Source organism: Panthera tigris, chromosome E2 (genome assembly GCF_018350195.1).
Source record: "Panthera tigris isolate Pti1 chromosome E2, P.tigris_Pti1_mat1.1, whole genome shotgun sequence".
NCBI lineage: Eukaryota > Metazoa > Chordata > Mammalia > Carnivora > Felidae > Panthera > Panthera tigris.
This window is the reverse complement of record NC_056674.1, coordinates 10642500-10660372: the sequence shown is the minus strand read 5'-3', so window position 1 is coordinate 10660372 and position 17873 is coordinate 10642500. Positions and strand designations below refer to the sequence as shown.

At 55.0% G+C, this 17873-nt stretch overlaps 1 protein-coding gene across 2 annotated transcripts; it reads left to right on the top strand.

The window, feature by feature from the left end:
- The first annotated feature begins 9249 nt into the window (after positions 1-9249).
- On the top strand, positions 9250-17223 carry CALM3 (calmodulin 3). Of its 2 annotated transcripts, none has more exons than XM_042969238.1 (6): positions 9250-9380; positions 13834-13864; positions 16128-16271; positions 16421-16527; positions 16769-16904; positions 17046-17223. In XM_042969238.1, the coding sequence occupies exons 1-6, from the start codon at positions 9378-9380 to the stop codon at positions 17072-17074; spliced, it is 450 nt and encodes a 149-aa protein (XP_042825172.1). In that variant the 5' UTR covers positions 9250-9377; the 3' UTR covers positions 17075-17223. The 2 variants fall into 2 exon arrangements, with proteins under 2 accessions (XP_042825172.1, XP_042825171.1); XM_042969237.1 differs by lacking the exon at positions 9250-9380 and adding an exon at positions 9505-9765.
- Positions 17224-17873: the final 650 nt, after the last annotated feature.

Below are 17873 nucleotides of genomic sequence, written 5' to 3'. Positions count from 1 at the left end.
CGGATTCCGTGTCTCCCCCTCTCTCTGCCCCTCCCCTGCTCGTGCTCTCTCTCGCTGTCTCTCAAAAATAAATAAGCATTAAAAATAAATCAATGAACACGAAAAACTTTTTAAATAAATACAATCTCAACAAAATAAAAATAAATAAAGGCAGTGTTGGGTAGCGTGAAACCTCTCACTCAGTCTCTCCTTACCCGCTTTCTCGGAGGAAAGATGGGAGGCTGAATATCCTGCGTTGCCTTGGCCTTGGAGGTCTAAGAATACAAGGATCTAAGAATTGTTTTGAGGACAGGAAGTGTCGTTTGGTGAGAGCTTATCTCTTCGGGGAGGGTCCCCGGGCTGCACCCTCTTTTTATTGGGTGGCTTACCACAGACCTCTGGATCACGCAGTGGGTAGTTCTGGAGACCAAATAACATCAGCCCGAGATCCCAGCCTTTGGGGCCAAAGCCTTTGGATCCCAGCCTTTGGGGCCAAAGCCTTTGGATCCCAGCCTTTGGGGTCAGGTGAAGCCAGCTGGGCCAGACATGGACCAGAGCAGGATTGGTATTGCGGGAGGCGGCCTGGGGCCCCGCTGTGGCTGGCGTCTATTTCTATCAGCGCCAGAGTCGCTCCCCGCCCCTGTGGGCACACGGGCTGCCACAACTGGGTCACCCAGGCTCACGGTCCCTGTCCCCGTCAGAACTGCCCACAAGCTGGAGCTGGCGCAGTGCGAACGGATGAAACGACGTGCGACCCAGAACAGCACACGCCCCAAGGTGGAACCCGCGATGAGCTCGCGGAGTCCAAAGCCAGGCGCTGCAGAGAGCTGGCGTCTGGGACAGCCTTTCTAGAAAGGAATGGCAGGGAGCAGAAATCTAGGCAAATGGTCTCATGCACTGCAGTCTGATGGTTGCAGACGTGCACGGGGGACCCTGGAGACATCTTTGGTGAACGTAGCCTCTGCCACTGGCGTCATGACGGGATTGAGATTAGGTTGTCCTACGACGTTTCTGGGTGAGAAAGATATGGTGAGGGTTACAATTTACTTAAAGACAGAAAGGCGCTAATGACGGCCTTGACTTTGAAGAGCTCTCTACATCTGAGCGCCCTGGGGCTCACACTGGATGGTTCTGGGGTAGCAATCTGTGCGAAAAACGAAGTCATCTAAAGTCAGTAGCTGGATGGGGCGCCTGGGTGGTTCAGTCCGTTAAGCGTTCGACTTTGGCTCAGGTCACGATCTCACGGTTTGTGAGTTCAAGTCCCGTGTCGGGCTCCTAGTTTCATTCTTCCTCCCCTTGTTGGATAAATATATTAAGCTTAATAAAACAGTATTTAAAAAAGAATACAATAAAATGAAGCCAGTGTGTATCATTCAGGAAGAAAATTATGTGAATATAGTAGCTTGGTAATGTCTTAGAAGATATTTGGATGTTACATTTTTTTCCCCTTTTTCCCTTTGTTTTTTTTAATTTACATCCAAGTTAGTTAATATACAGTGCAACAATGATTTCAGGAGTAGATTCCTAAATGCCCCTTACCCATTTAGCCCATTCTCCCACAACCCCTCCAGGAACCCTCTGTTTGTTCTCCATATTTAAGAGTCTCTTATGTTTTGTCCCACTCCCTGTTTTTTTTTACTTTTTTTAAATTTTATTTTTTTAATTTACATCCAAATTAGTTAGCATCTAGTGCAACAATGATTTCAGGAGTAGATTCCTTAGTGCCCCTTCCCCATTTAGCCCATCCCCCCTCCCACACCCCCTCCAATAACCCTCTGTTCTCCATATTTATGAGTCTGTTATGTCTGGTCCCCCCTCCCTGTTTTTAGATTATTTTTGTTTCCCCTCCCTTATGTTCATCTGTTTTGTCTCTTAAAGTCCTCATATGAGTGAAGTCCTAGGATATGTGTCTTTCTCTGACTGACTAATTTCGCTTAGCATAATACCCTCCAGTTCCATCCATGTAGTTGCAAATGGCAAGATTTCATTCTTTTTGACTACCAAGTAATACTCCATTGTGTATATATATATACATTGTACATATATATATATATATATATATATATATATACCACATATATACTAATGTGTGTGTGTGTGTGTGTGTGTGTATATATATATATATATATATATATATATATATATGCCACATCTTCTTTATCTGTTCATCCATCGATGGACATTTGGGCTCTTTCCATACTTTGGCTACTGTCGATAGTGCTGCTATAAACATGGGGGTGCATGTGTCCCTTCGAAACAGCACACCTGTATCCCGTGGATAAATGCCTAGTAGTGCCATTGCTGGGTCGTAGGGTAGTTGTATTTTTAGTTTTTTGAGGAACCTCCATACTGTTTTCCAGAGTGGCCGCACCAGTTTGCATTCCCAGTGAGATACTTTTTTAATGAAAACTTAATATGATACAAAAATGGAAGACAAGTGACCAGTTGTGATCACTGAGAGAAACGTGGAGCAAATCACGAAAACATAATGCAGAGAGGTAGAATTAGAAAAACAATCATCGATAGCAATGAGCACACTCAGAGCCAAAATCTTGGTTTCTAACATTCTCCAATAAAAGGAGGTTCCTTGGAGAAATGGCTAATTCTAGGACTGCAGCAAGAAATGCGCAAAATGAGCTTGGGATATCTTATAGTGCCAGAGAGTAAAGAAGTACCCTCCCCCCCAACACACACACACACACACACACACACACACACACACAGCGAGGGGAAGCCAAAGAGACACAGGAGGCAACTGAAAGAGCTCCCACTAGTCAAAGCTGGAAAAATTTGAGCAACAAAATAAACGATGTAGTGTTGCATTACAAGCTATAACATAAAATAAATATCCACAACTCCATAGCGGTATATATAAAGTGCTTGAATAAGTGAACAAATAGGGGAGAATATACAGATTTCTCGTGTGGACTGTATATTCAAAAAAATGTATGTAGATATTACCGTCTCAAGGAGATGGACCAGAACTCTCTACTTCTTAGGTGTAGACCGTGCAGTGACTTCCTTCTGAAGAGCTCATCTGGGGAGGGAGGGGAAACAACAGTAAGTCTACAGTGGAAACATCTGATGAACAGCTATGTCAGCCAGGTGCTCATCAAGGTTAACGTCAATAGTGGTAAGTCATCTACCCTTCCTATGATGTGATGAGAATGACCATAATCCCAATCCCATAATGAGAAAAACACCAGATAAATAACAGTAGAGGGAGATTCTGCAGAAGACCTGACCGGTCCTCCTCAAAACTGTCAAGGTAATCAAAACAAAGAAAGTCTGAGACATTGCCATAGTCTGGAGGAGGCTAATGATATGATGAGTAAAAGTGGTGTGATTCTGGAACAGGAAAAGGACCTTAGATAAACACCAAAAACTTGATTTGGGTTAATGATAACATATCAGCATTGGTTCACTACTTGTGACAAATGTAAAATCAATAAGAAGGGAAATTGGGTGTGGGGTATATGGAACTCTCAGTACTCTTTACAACTTTTCTATAATCTAAAACTATCCTAAAATACAGTTTTTATAAGTACAGAGGAAAGAATGGAATAATAAACATACACAATTAGCCTAAAAGAAGATAAGAAAATAGGAACAAATAGCAGATTTCAAATAGAAAGTGCACAGCAAATGGCAAACTTCAAACCATATGATTAATCACATTAAATATAAATGAGCCAAACACTCTGATTAAAATACAGAGATTGCCAGACTGGATAAAAAAACAAAAAACAAAAAAACACAACACAACAAAACAAAAACCCCAAGACCCAACTCTATGCTGTCCACAAGAAACACACTGTAAATATAAAGATAGAGTCACATCAAAAACAAAAGGGTAGAGAGACGCCTGGGTGGTTCAGTTGGTTAAGCGTCCCACTTCCACTCAGGTCATGATCTCGCAGTTCGTGGGTTCGAGCCCCGCGTTGGGCTCTGTGCTGGCAGCTCAAAGCCTGGAGCCTGCTTTGGGACCTGTGTCTCCCTCTCCTTCTGCCCTGCCCCCCCCCCCCCCCCCGCGCTTGCACTATGTTTCTCTCTTATGTCTCAAAAATGAATAAACATTTAAAAAATAAAAAATAAAGTAAAAGGATAGAGGGACACCTGAGTGACTCAGTTGATTAAGCATCCAACTCTGGATCTCAGCTCAGGTCATGATCTCACAGTTCATGAGTTCGAGCCCCACGTCGGCCTCTGCACTGTCGGCACAGAGCCTGCTTGGAGTTCTCTCTCCCTCTCTTTGCCCCTACCACACTCGTTCTCTCTCTTTCTCTCTCTCTCTCTCTCCCTCAAAATAAACAAACTTTAAAAAATTGTTTAAGCAAAAAGGTAGAGAAAGATATATCATGCAAACAAAAAATATAAAGACAATATAAGAACGTGCAGTGTTTATATTGAGATCAGACCAAGTAGACCTCAGAACAAGAAACATTACCAAAAAAAAAAAATAAAATAAAGAGAGTCACTTCATAATTATGACACCATTTGTCGGGAACAATCAGAAACGTAGATGTACCAAATAACAAAGTTTCAAAATACATGAAGCAAAATTTGACAGGTCTGGGGGGAGAGGGGTATAGACAAATCCGCAATCACAGTTAGAAGTGTTAACACTGCCTCCTCGGTAAATGCTAGAACAAGTGGAGGCGGGGGGGGGGGAGGGGGAAGCAGTAAAGATATAGAAGACCTGAGCAACACTATTACCCAATTTTGCCTAATAGACATTTATAGAATACTCCGCATAACAACCACATTCTTTCCAATTGCCCAATATATACCACCTATTGGCGGCCCATAAAAACAAGCCTCAAGAAAGTTCAAAGGATTGAAGAGAATGTTCTCCGATCACAACGGAATTAATTTAGAAATCAATAACAAGAAGCATGGGGAAACCCCAGATATTTGGAAATGACACACAATAATATGCAATCTAGCGATCAAAGAAGAGATTACAAGGGAAATTTAAAAATACCTTGAACTCCATAAAATTAAAATGCAATCCACCAGCGGCACCTGGGTGGCTCATTTGGTTAAGCGTCCAAGTCTCAGTTTCGTTTAGGCTCAGGTCACGATCTCACAGTTCATGGGTTCGAGCCCCACATTGAGCTCTGCACTGACAGTGTGGAGCCTGCTTGGGTTTACTCTCTCTCTCTCTCTCTCTCTCTCTCTCTCTCTCTCTCTCTCTCTTCCCCTCCCCACTCATGCTGTCATTGTCTCTCTCACAGTAAATAAATAAACTTAAAAAAAATTTTTTTTTAACATCTGGCTTTAGCTTAGGTCATGATCTCACAGTATATGAGTTCAAGCCCCACATAGGGCTCTGTGTTAACAGCTCAGAGCCTGGAGCCTGCTTCCGATTCTGAGTGTCCCTCTCTCTCTGTCCCTCCCTTGCTCCTACTTTCTCCTCTCTCTCTCTCTCTCTTTCCCTCTCCCAAAAATAAATAAACATTAAAAAAATAAATAAACTGACTAATACACTCACTACAATGATTCTATCAACACAAACTCCCACGAAGAGTGTAGTCTCAGGCTCTACGAACTGAGCCAGCCAAGTGACCCAAGAGTGTGTCATTTGAACAAAGACTTGAAGCTGGGGCGCCTGGTGGCTCAGTCGGTTGAGCGTCCAGCTTCGGCTCAGGTCATGATCTCACGGTTTGAAGTGGGTTCGAGCCCCGCTTCGGGCTCTGTGCTGACAGCCTGGAGCCTGTTTCAGATTCTGTGTCTCCCTCAAATAACTGGGTCACCAGATTGTGGCATGGGTCCACTGGACCTGGTGTAAAAGTCAATAAAAGAAAACCTCATTTTATTTTTTTAATGTTTATTTATTTTTGAGAGAGACAGAGACAGAGACAGTGACAGAGACAGAACATCAGCGGGGAAGGGGCAGAGAGAGAGGAAGACACAGAATCCGAAGCAGGCTCCAGGCTCTGAGCTGTCAGCACAGAGCTCAACGCGGGGCTCGAACCCACAAACCAGAGGATCGTTACCTGAGCCAAAGTTGGACGCCCGACCGACTGAGCCACCCAGGCGCCGCTGTTCATTTGTTTTGTTTGTTTGTTTTTCGAGAGAGAGACAGAGGACACAAGTGAGCAAGGTAGAGAGAGAGAGAGAGAGAGAGAGAGAATCCCATGAGGGGCAGAAAGAGAGAGAAGCAGAGCTTCACCCCGCATCACCCCATGTGGGGCTCATGCTCACCCAAAGTGGGGTTCAAACTCACAAACCATGAGATCATGACCTGATCCAAAGTCAGATGCTTAACCCACCGAGCCACTCAGGCGCCCTACGCGAGTCCATTTCTATAAAACTCTAAAACAGGCAAAAATAACCTCTAATGACGGAAGCCAGAACGGTAGTTGCCGGAGGGGACAGGAATTGACAGGAAAGGGCCACAGGGGAGCTCATTTCTGGGGTGATGGAAATGTTCTATAGTTTGTCTTGAGTAGCGGTTACTCGGGCATATGCAATTGTCAAAAGTCACTGAACTGACTACTTAAGATCTGTGCCACATCATTGAATGTAAATTATACCACACACACACACAGACGCGCACACACACACACACACACACGCGCACACACACACACACACACGCACACACACACACAGGGGGCTCTGAACCAATCAAAGGCAAGGAAGTCGGACCTGCTGATTGGCTTAGGTCTGAACCACACTGTGGGCATCTTAAGAGTCAGCTTCCACCAAAGCAAGGACAGTCACCAAGCCACAACCCTGGGATCATCACCTGAGCCCAAATCAAGAGGTGGACACTCAACCAACTGAGCCACCCAGGCGTCCCGATTATTTCCATCTTCAGGAGAAGTCTGGCACCGGGGATGGAAGGATGAGCTGTGCTCCAGGAAGTTAGGGAGAAAGGGGAATCAAAGACAAATACAATCCCTCCCACTGGTGGCGAGATGGTGTTTCAGAGGGTGGGCTTTCGGTGGCACAGTCGGTGGAGCGTCCAACTTCGGCTCGGGTCACGATCTCACAGTTTGTGGGTTCAAGCCCCACATCGGGATCTACACTGAGGGTCCTACTTCAGATAGTTCACTTTCCACTGAACAGACCAAGAGAAGATAACTCACAGCTGTTGGAAAGCGGAGAAGAAATAATTGATTCAGGACTCTGGGAATACTTAAATTTCACTGGAGGAAAAATAAAAGGAATTTTAATGACGAGAAAAAAGTATCTCTCAAAATGAACGAATGAATGAATGAATGAATGAATGAATAAATAAATTTTTTTTTTTTAAAAGGAGTGTGGGCTTTTCAGTCAAATTGCTTGGGTTCGCATCCTGACTCTACCTTCTCCTGTGTGATCAGGGACAAAGTACTTCAATTCTGTTCTTGGTCAAGCCTTCAGACCTCTCTGGTCTCATCTAATTCCAGTGGCAACAGAACAGAAGTTAAGATCTGCCTGGTAGAAACTCAGAGCTAAGAAAAAGAGAGAGGGAAGGAGAGAGCATGAACTTGTCTTCATTTTGTTTATTTGCTCAGTAAATGTTGACTGGGGTCCTTGGCTTTCTACTTCAGGGCCAGGGCTGACGACCAAGACCGAGTTTAGCCTACATTATATCCATCAGGAATTCTTTGGTTACAAGTGACAAAAATTCTAACTGGTTTGGGACAAAGGGAAATTTTAATAGCTCATGTGATCAAAATTCCGACATGACGGTATGCAGTTGGTTTCGAGAGTACTGGAACCAGGGAAGTAAAAACCAACAGTACTCTCACCCCATCTCTTGTTTGCTTCTCCCTGGTGTCAACTGTATTCTCTCCTCCAGCAGTGGGAAGATGGCCACAGCCAGCACTGGACCTATTCCTTCAAAGCCTCACCACCCATAAGGAAAAGGTGGGTTTTTTTGTTGTGGGTTTTTTGTTTGTTTTTTGTTGTTTTTTTTTTTTTAGATTTTATTTGTAAGTAATCTCTACGCCCAATGTGGAGATCCAACTTCAACCCCAAGATCATGAGTCACATGCTCTACCAATTGAATCAGCCAGACGTCCCCATAAGGAAAAGGCTTCTTGCCCCCACCCCCCCCAGTCTGCACCCAAAAACCCAGGGAAAGACTCTCATTGATTCCGCCTACACTCGGTTCTAGGCGGGACATAATGATTGGCCCAGCCTGACTTCCTTGTCCATTCCTCAGCCAATCGTGGGAGTATGAGGGGGCGGGACACATTAAAAACTGGCAGCTCCTAAACAAGGTTGTTTTGGAGTTCCAGTAAACAGTTCTCAGCTAATATTTGCATCCTCTTTCCTCCTATGGTTGGAACCTTGGAGAAGTGCAAGACTCGGGTGGGTCTAGGAGATAGAAGGAGAATGGTTGGGACCTATGGTCTCCCCAGCCCAGCCCAACACAGGTCGCTGCATACGGCACGCGCCCCATTCGTGCTCGTTAAGTCAATGAATGAATGTCCTGTTCCCAGAGGCTGTCCTCTGACGGCCCCAGTTTCCTAGGCTCTGAGCTGATCAGGCGTGACGCGGGGACAGGGGTCCCGCACACGTGCGGGCTGTGTCTCAGGGCGCAGACACCAGCCGCGACAGGCGGAACCCTCGCGAGCACAACCTTGAAGACCCCGCCAGCCAGCAGGGCCCAGTTGGGGGCGGGGCTTCCAGACCCCAGCATTTTGGATTGCACCATCTTTCCCCCGTTAGAGGGGAGGGCCGAGATAGGCCTTCTGCATCTTTCGCCAGCCCTTTTACCATTCCCTGACCACCAGGACAATATACTTGCGTCTCTAATAGCCACACAGTCTCCCCCTTCGCCTCATCACACCTCACGGCTGCCCGCAGCCACACATTTCAGGCTTCCCCACCACGACCGCGCAGTGGCTCGCCCCAGTTTGACGCATTGCAGGGCAGGCCGGACCAATCGGCGCCGCGCTCTCATTTCCGCCATGGACCGGACCCAATAGCGGCGCGGCTCACACAGGGACGCATCACGCGCCGCCGAGCGGTGCCCCTCCGCCGGGGAGGCGAGTGGAAGGGACCCAGGGGGCGGGGCGCGCGGCCACGGAAAGTAGTCCCGCGGCGGAGGCGCGTGCCCGCGCGCGCGCGCGCGCGCGCGCCTGGAGGCAAAGCCCGGCCCTGCGCGGGGTGGGCGCGAGGGATCCGCGGGCCCGTCGGTGCGGAGCGGGGCGCGGAGGGATCCGTGGGAGCCGCAGTGCGGCGGCGCGCGGGCAGGGCGGGGCGGGGCCGGGCGAGGCGGGGCGCGCGCGCGCGGCGGCAGTTGAAGGACCGTTGGGGCGGGAGGTGGCGGCGGCGGCGCGCGCTGCGGGCAGTGAGTGTGGAGGCGCGGACGCGCGGCGGAGCTCGAGCTGCTGCAGCTGCTGCCGCCGCCGGAGGAACCTTGATCCCCGCGCTCCGGACACCCCGGCCTCGCCATGGTGAGTGAGGCTGGGAGACCGCCCAGGCTGGGGCTCTGAGGCGGGCACGGCGGGCAGGACTCCCGAAGGGGCGAAGGGACCCAGAACGGGGAGTGTTGGGGCCCCGGCGAGCGCCTCTGGACCCCCTTCGGCCCGGGGGACGTTCAAACCCAGAGCGGGACATTTGGATCCCAGAAGGGGGGTTGGGGCTTGAAAAGCGACTTTTAATACCAGCTGGGGTGTTTAGACCCCAAAATGGGCACCCGAGCTCTCAAAGGGGACGTTTGAACCCGGGATGGGACATCTGGACCCTCAGAGGGGGCGTTTGGACCCAGAAAGGGCGTTTGGAGCCAGAGTGAGGCGTTTGGTCTCTGAGGTGGGGTGTTGGGACCCCACAGGGGGCGAGGTAAGAAACACTGGCTGGGGAAGGAGGGGGTGTCGGGGCCCTAATGAAGACTTTGGGTCCTAAAAGGATGCAGGGAAGGGAGATCAGAGGAAGGCCAGGCTGCCAGGGAGCTCCCGAGAGGGGGGCCGTGTGTAGCTGGACCTGGGTGGGGGAGAGGGGCAGGGATGGGGGTGACTTCTGCAGATCAGACCCTGGGGGGGGGGGGCGGGGATGGTTCTCCAAAGACCGGCATTGCAGAGGAAGGGGGAGGAGGGCGAGGTGCAAGCTTAGGGGAGGAAGAGCCTGCGGTGGGTGGCAGTGGAGGTTAGAAGATGCTCTGGAAGCCTGCGGGGACTGAAAAGGATTGGGGTCGGCGAGGTGGTTAAGAGGGAATGGCGAGGCCGGTGCCTGCCAGTGGTGGGGGAGCAGGAGGCCTCGTGGTTGCTTTGGGGGGCGGCCAGAAAGGGCTCTGAGGTCACTAGTGGGTTGGGGCTGTTGAACTGGGGAGGTTGGTGTTCTTGGGAGGGGGCTGGGGCTGAGTGTTGTGTTGGGTCCAGCAGAAGGTGGCGGTGGGAGAGGACGCTGGCTGCGGTGGTGGGAGGTGAGGTGAAAGGAGGCCTGGGGGTGGGGGTGGGGGTTGTTAGAGAAGATGAACGACAGCCAAGCCGGGCCTAGATTTGGAGGTGGATGTGGCTAGCTCCCTGGAAGTCTCCAGGGAAAGACCAGGACAAAGACTGCTCCGTGTAGATGGGGAGGGGGCTGCAGAGGCCAAAGGGAGTGGCCATACGGTCCCCCTTCCCCAGGAAGAATGGGGCTGGGCAGGAGGCGCCCCAGCAGTGGGAGCAGGTGGGCGGAGTTGTTCAGGCCCCTTATTGCGCACTGAAGCCGCATGAAATGGGGGTGGGGGGATCAAAGTTTGGGATGCACCAAATGAGCCAGCCTTGTAAGCGGAGAATTCTCACCCCCTCGCTGCCCTTTTCGGACCAAGAGGGCGGCTTTTTCCAAACCGGAGCCCTGGTTTTCTTACGGTCTCCGGCTCCCTGTGCTGCTCTCCTCACTTGTGCCAAATGACAGTGCAGTACAGTGTGGCGTCGGTGACAATCGGACGCCTGGTCCTGGGGCCTCGGGGTGGGGGCTGCAGAGCTGGAACCGAGCGGACCTCCGGAGGGACCCCTTCGTCGGCCTGAAGGCCGCTTGTTCCGCCCAGGGGCCTCCCCGAGCGCTTCTGTGAATTCGCACGGCGAGGGCTCTGAGAGAAAACCAGCAGACGAGCTCTTTCCTGCGCCCTGCCACCCACAGCACCCACAGCCCCCCCAGGCTCAGCGGCGGAACCGTGCACAGCCCTCCTCCCTGGCAGGGCTGGGGACAGCAAGCAGCCGCTGCTTGTATCAGATCTCATACTTGCTGACACAGACCCGGTGGCTCCTCTTGGCCATTACCCCGGTTTCCCCCGGCGGGACCTGCTAGAGGGGCCCCGGAGAAGCGCCGGCAGGTGCCAGGAGGCCCCCCGCCTCCCGGATGGGACCTGAGCTTTGGCCCCGGCTAGTTTCTCTTCCCGTTTGTAATCCGCAAGGTATGGGTGGGACGAGTCCCTGTGAACCGGCCTTGGACTTCGGCCTGAGCGCCGTGGCTCCACCTTGGCCCGGGTGAGGGGCCCTGGCCTTGGTTTCTGATCTCATCTAACACTGCTCCCTGGCGTTGGCTGGGGGCTGGGTCAGGGCAGAGAAATAATACCCTCTTCCCTCCCCCACCCCAAGGGTTGTTTTTTTGTTTGTTTGTTTGTTTTTCTTGTCCAGCCCCTGGCCGGAGCCTAGGATGAGGGCTAAGGAAGCAGTAGAGCGGCTGGGTGATCTTGGAGACACTTTTTGTGAAAGCTTAAAATCTTCAGATTTTGGAAAGGGAAGAAACCCCGAGGAGGGCCCTCCCCCCCCACCTCCGCCCGCCCGGCGATGATAATTTCTTGGGTGATCGTCTTCTGGGCAGTAACCATGCTTTCAGATCGAGACCTCGGGAGCTGGGACCTTTCCTTCACCAGGCAGGGGAGAGGATCTCCTAGTGCGGGGAGGGAGAGCGTCTGACAGGCTCTACAGGCAAAGCCGCGCCTATTTGCAGCGGCCCCAGAACCCCGCGTGGCATACCTCATCTGGACCGTCCAGCTGGCCTGGGGGGGGGGGGGAGGGGGGGGAGTGGCAGACACAGGCCTGCGGAGCCCCTTCCGGGCATTCCGGTCAACCTGTCCCAGCCCCCCGACGGTGCTGCCCGAAGGCAGAGTGGTGCAGTAGGGGTGGGAAGGCCCCGGATTGGGCCGGCTCTCCCCATCTGGGGCCAGGGGGGGAGAGAGAACCAGGTGCCAGTAGGACGGCAGCCCTCCTCCCCGGACTGTTACTCGGCCCTCCTCTCTCTCTTCCCTCTCCCCTGGCATTGCCTGGCCCTCGGTAACCAGAAGCCCATCCTCTCTTCTCACTTTCCCCCCCGGCAGCTTCCTCGGGTGTCAGGACCGGGCTTCTCTGCCCATGGGAGCCAAGGGAAGCGGGCCGAGTAGGGGGCTCGGGGGCTGGGGCTGCCGGGCCGGCATTTTAGGAGCCCAGCAGCCCCAAGTCTTTTTGGAAGGCGGTACAGAAGCGTCCCTCCGGTCGTCCTCCTCACCTTCCCTCTAGACTTCGGACTTTTCTAGAATGTGCACGTGTGGTGTTTTTCCTTCTCCACCTTCTTTCCTCCCTCCTCCCTCAGCCATCTCTTTCTCTTTCATCATCACTGTGCTTCCCCCTCCCATTCCGCCTGTTTGGGGCTTGGCCTCAAGTTCCTCTTCCCTTAGATCTAAAAGAAAAAAGAAAGGAAAGGGGACAGACATCTTAGACCAATTCTAACGTGACCAGTTCTTAGTGTTTGGGATGGGGTGGGGGTGGGAGGGTCGTGGCTAGCTTCCGGTGGAGGCTCTGGAGGCGCCGTGCAGATAGTTCGCATCAGTTTTGAGGGCGTCCAGCCTCACGGCGAGAGCCGTGCTGTGGATGCGGAGCCCCTTCCCCCGATGGTGGAAGCAAAGGAGGGGGCAGCCGCCTGGGCACCAGGCCCGGTGGCACCTTGTCGGCAGCATTCACCAAAGCCAGGGAGAATTCGGGTACTGGCCGCCTGGAGCTAAATGTTGGGACTCTGGCTCCCCCGCCTCCCCGCCCCCAGCTCCTCATCCAGAAGGTCCCCCGGCCTGGCTGATTCCCAGCACACCAGTGCAGAGGCTGGTCCCGGCCTCTCCTCTGCCCCACCCCCAAACCCCGCATGCAGCAAGGGCTGCCTGCCACCGACTGGCCGGTCCCCAGAGTGGCCGGGACTGGAAAGGGTTAAAAACTGCAGCGAAGCTGAAGCCGGGGAAGCTGACTTCAGTCCTCCAGCCTTTGCCGGTGGTGCTGTGCCGCAGCAGCCGCCGCAGTCCCCTCCCCAACATCTGCCCCTCCTGCCCCTCCTGCCCCTCCAGAAGAAACGGAACAGAGCACAGGACAGGCCAGGGACGCACAGCTGCCGCCTCTGGCCCGCCTGGGGTTCTGTCAAGTACTCAGAGCCGTTCAGCACCACCAGTTAGGAGAATTTTTGCCAGTTGGGTCCACTGTGCTCGGACCTGGCACCTCCAAATAGGTGACACAGAAACTAGCGAAGAGCCCAGACATCTTCCCTCTGTCCTACCCAAGGGCTGGCCTGTTTCAGTGTGGAGCCTTCTAGAGCTGCACGGTCGGGCTTCCAGGGCAACTGCTCCCTTCACTCAGCCTCTGGGGCTCCCGGCGGCCGTGCTGTGCCAGCGCGGCTGGTCTGGGGCCCCCCAGCCGCTGTGGCCCCGAGGCACGCTAGGTCGAGACCGGAAGCCCTTGGGTCTGGGCAGCCTACTCAGGGCCCTTGTCGGGCAGCCTGGGTTTCCAGGCCACTTCAGGCCCCAGCTTCCTGAATCACCAGACTTTCTCCCAGACCCCGGCTCTCCTTCGGGCCCCGTCAGGCACGTGCCTCCTTTGCCGAGGTCCCTGGGTGCGTGGGCTGGCGTGGGGAACTGGCCTCACCAGAGGGGGGCTGGCCCAGTGACTGACTTTCTCCTCCTTGCCTTTCCAGGCTGACCAGCTGACCGAGGAACAGATCGCAGGTGAGCTCCCCTCCCCTCCTCCCCCTCGTCCTGCCCCGGGAGGGCCTTCGAGCGCCCGGCCAGGAGTAGCACCCGACAGATGTGCTCGTGTGTTCCCTACGTCGCTTAATGCCGTGCCTTGTGCTTCGAGCGTGGGGAACTGTGGATATTTGCACACCGCACCCCGATTACACCGGCCCCCGTGGTCCTGAGATGCCACGTCTGTGTTCCTCTCCTGAGCTGGAGTCATCCAGGGGGCCTTTGTTGACCCGTGGCTGCAGGGCGAACCCCTCCGTCTGTCCCAGCTCCTGCCAGTTGGGCTCCGAAGGCGAGCCTCCCTCGGGGGCTGCAGAGCTCCCGCCCCACTTTAGGAGCCACCCAGGAGATGGCTCGTCACTCCCACCTCTGCGCTCGCCTGCGCTCCGCACTCCCCTCTGCACGTGCTTGCAGCCACTCTCCTCTGCCAGAAACAGCTTCCCCTCGCCCCTCCTCATCCTTTGGGCCTCCGCTCAGATGTCATCTTGGAGAGGCCTCCCCTAACTCCCGGTCTCAGATCACCTTCCTTTGCTTCCCAGCACGTCACTCCAGGCGCTCCCCTCGTAGCTCTTCTCACGATCTGAAACTATTTTATATCTTTAACCTGCTGTGTCTCTTGTCACTAGGTGTGAACAACTTGAATGGGGGCTTTTTTTGGTTGGGGGGGGGCCGCTCTGTATCTTCAGTGCCCAGCACATAGTGCTCCGTACGTTTTGTTGGCCAAATAAATGAGTAAGCAAATGGTCGTACATCTCCCGGGAAGCCAAAAGAAATCCTGGGATCCCATCTCCTTCATTTTTGTGGCCACCTGCCTGACCCCTAAGGCCCAGAAAGGTCACCACTGCAGGAACTTTTGTGTGATTGAGTGGGTCGCTCAGTCTCCCTCTCCCAAGACTGCACTGCCGAGGACAGAAAGCGCCTCTCGGTTCATGTCCACGACCGCGGGCCAGCACGAAGTAGACACAGGGGAGGGGCTCACGGAACGGGCCCCTGCAGCTCCCCAGACCCCAGCTGTGCTGTCAGGTCCGGTGGGCCGCGTGATGAGTACTGAATGCCCCATGTCGGAAGCGGGAGGAGGCCGGAGTCGACCTGCCTTCGTCTCCTCCCTCCCCCCGCCAGCCAGCCCACAGTCGGTCACGCTTTCAGTTTGGAAATGGCCCCCAGTGGCTGTGGAGACCCGCCAAGGAGAGCTGGGGAACCGCCCTGTTGGGTGATCGTGAGCTCAGGGAGCCCCCACGACCCGCCCCCTGCCCTCCACAGCAACGGCAAGGCCTTGGCGCTGGGACCGGCCTCCCCGGTGTCCCTGGGGAGACTCGTCTCCCGGTGGCCCGGAGGTTGGGGGACACAGCTTCTCTCTCGGCTGTGCGTGTGGCTCTCGCGGCACCTGCCACCCACACCCCGGCTCTGCCCTTGTGTGACACAGACAGCACGCTCTCCGCCCCGTCCCCATTAGCAAACTGTCCCCCACGTCACCCCGGCCCACACCCTCTGGGAATAGGCTGCCAGGCATCTGTTCCCCAGGGAGCCCCAGGTGCCAAAATGGGCCCGGTGGGAGGGCGGCAGCCGCGTGCTTCTGTCCCCGCTCCTGATGCGTCCCCAGCTGTGGCCTTCCCACTCAGCGCCACTAGCTCTCCATCCCGCTTGGCAGCCGGCCCCTCTCCTTCCATCCTCCGCCCACCCCACGCGCCGTCCGTCCGTCGGCCGCGCCCCGCTGCCGGCCACCCCCTCACTGCGTCACACGCGGCCACTCCTCCTCGGGGAGCCGGTGGCGCCGGCCCGGGGAACCGGGCCCGCGGTACCAGTCGAGAGGTACGCGGGCCGGGCAAAGGCATTTTGCAGCCTCCCCTTCCCTTCCCAGCCAGTTGGCCTTGGCCGGCCTACTTCAGATAGAGAGTTTTCTTGGCTCTTGTCCACTCTGTGACTTTAGTCCGTTTCATCATCTGAGAGAGAGGCTGAAGCCAGGGACCAACAAGAACTGTAGAATTCTCTAAGAACAGCCGTCAGCCTGTGTTTCCCCCTCTGTCCTCGCTGAGCCAGGTTGGCGGAATGGGTAGCTTCACCGGTTACAGAGTAGGTACTCAATAAATGTTGACTGAAGGAAGGGGTCTGCCCTGAGCCCCGAAGCAAGGGGCTCGGACTAGAAGTCTTGCTCTGACTTCTTCAGGTAGGACGGACTCCCTTGGCCTTCGTCCACGGACAGTTTTCCCTGTGGTCCTTGACCTCTGCTTCGTTCCCTCTCGTACCCCAGAGTTCAAGGAGGCCTTCTCCCTCTTCGACAAGGATGGAGACGGCACTATCACCACCAAGGAGTTGGGGACGGTGATGAGGTCCCTGGGACAGAACCCCACCGAAGCCGAGCTGCAGGACATGATCAACGAGGTGGACGCGGATGGTGAGCCCCGTGGCGCGGGCAGACGGCCCCACTCTGGGGCACCTTCCTAGGGGTGACGGATGAGCGGGTGCCGCCTCTGCCGGGGCTCTGGTGTGGCCTCCCAGGGTCCGGGCCAAGAGCACTCCCGACTCCCTTCTCCCCGCTTCCAGGGAACGGGACCATTGACTTCCCGGAGTTCCTGACCATGATGGCCAGAAAGATGAAGGACACAGACAGCGAGGAGGAGATCCGAGAGGCTTTCCGCGTCTTCGACAAGGTAAGCGGTCCTTTGCCGGAGTGGCTCTGGGATCCGGCGGAGAGACGGGTGGCTGGGGCCCCGGGTCACCGCTTCCACGAGGCACGGCTCCCGGTGCCGGCTTGCCGCGTGGCCTCGGGAGGCCCCCCCTTCCCCTGCTGAGCGTGGGTGCCTGCCGGTCCCCGCCGTGCTGCCTCTCCCCCTGGGCCCACCCCCCCGTCGGAGCCTCAGGTTCGGAGCCCTTCCCCGTCCCCACACCCAGGACGGCAACGGCTACATCAGCGCTGCCGAGCTCCGTCACGTGATGACGAACCTGGGCGAGAAGCTGACCGACGAGGAGGTGGACGAGATGATCAGAGAGGCTGACATCGACGGGGACGGTCAGGTCAACTATGAAGGTGAGCTGACGCCAGGCGCTCGCTCCGGAGCGGCCGCGAGGCGCGGCTTCGGGAACAAGCCCCAGGCCCCTGGCGCCCGGGAGGGCCGCCGGCCCGGCCGCGCTCACCCGCTGACCCCCCGCTCTCCGTTTCACTCCACAGAGTTTGTACAGATGATGACGGCCAAGTGAAGGCCCCCGGGCAGCTGGTGATGCCCACTCTCGTGATCTCTCTCTTCTCGCGCGCGCGCTCTCTTCAACACTCCCCCGCGTTCCCCGGTTCTAGCAAACACCAGTCGATTGACTGAGAATCTGATAAAGCAACAAAAGATTTGTCCCAAGCTGCATGATTGCTCTTTCTCCCTCCTTGAGCCTCCTCCGTCCCGTGCCCACCGTCCCTTCCTTTCTCCCTCCCCCCTTCCATTCACATCTTCCGAGGCCTGATGCGTTCGTAAGACGAAGCCCCGTTCCCCTGAGGGGAGCCTCTGCCCTCCTCCTCCAGCCCGGGTGGCTCTCCTCCGTTTTGGTTTGTTTCCTTTCGTGTGTCATCTTCTTTTGGGTGCCGGGTGGCTGCCAGCCCCGTCCCGGGACCTGCTAGGGAGGGGACGAGGCCTCACCCGGACAGAAGAGCATGCCTTTTACTGTTGCATGCAACCAGCCCCGTGACTCCGTGTGCACATCCCGGCAGCCTTTTGGGGCAGGGGTGCCGAGAGAGGCGTTCCAGAAGGACTTGGGGGGAGTTGAGGAGTTGTGGTATTGACTGGCTGTGGCCCAGGAGGGGGTCGAGGGGCAAGGGAGTCCCGGAAGCCGGCGTTCTTTTACCAGTCGAGGGGGCCGACTCGCCCAAGGGGACGGACAGAGCGGACCACGCTCAGATCCCACCGGCCGCTGTTCTGAAACCGTCCGATCGACTTCCTGAGGTCGGGCTGGGTGGGGGCCGCTCGGCCGGGCCGCTCTGCAGGTTGTCCACACCCGTGTTTCGAAAGCGATC

Excerpts from the sequence above, each read along its gene's own strand:
- CALM3 (XM_042969237.1), top strand. The coding sequence starts at position 9,655 with ATGGGACATCTGGACCCTCAGAGGGGGCGTTTGGACCCAGAAAGGGCG. Across the intron at positions 13,865-16,127 it reads GACCGAGGAACAGATCGCAG|AGTTCAAGGAGGCCTTCTCC; the intron begins GTGAGCTCCCCT and ends CTCGTACCCCAG. Across the intron at positions 16,528-16,768 it reads CTTTCCGCGTCTTCGACAAG|GACGGCAACGGCTACATCAG; the intron begins GTAAGCGGTCCT and ends CCCCACACCCAG.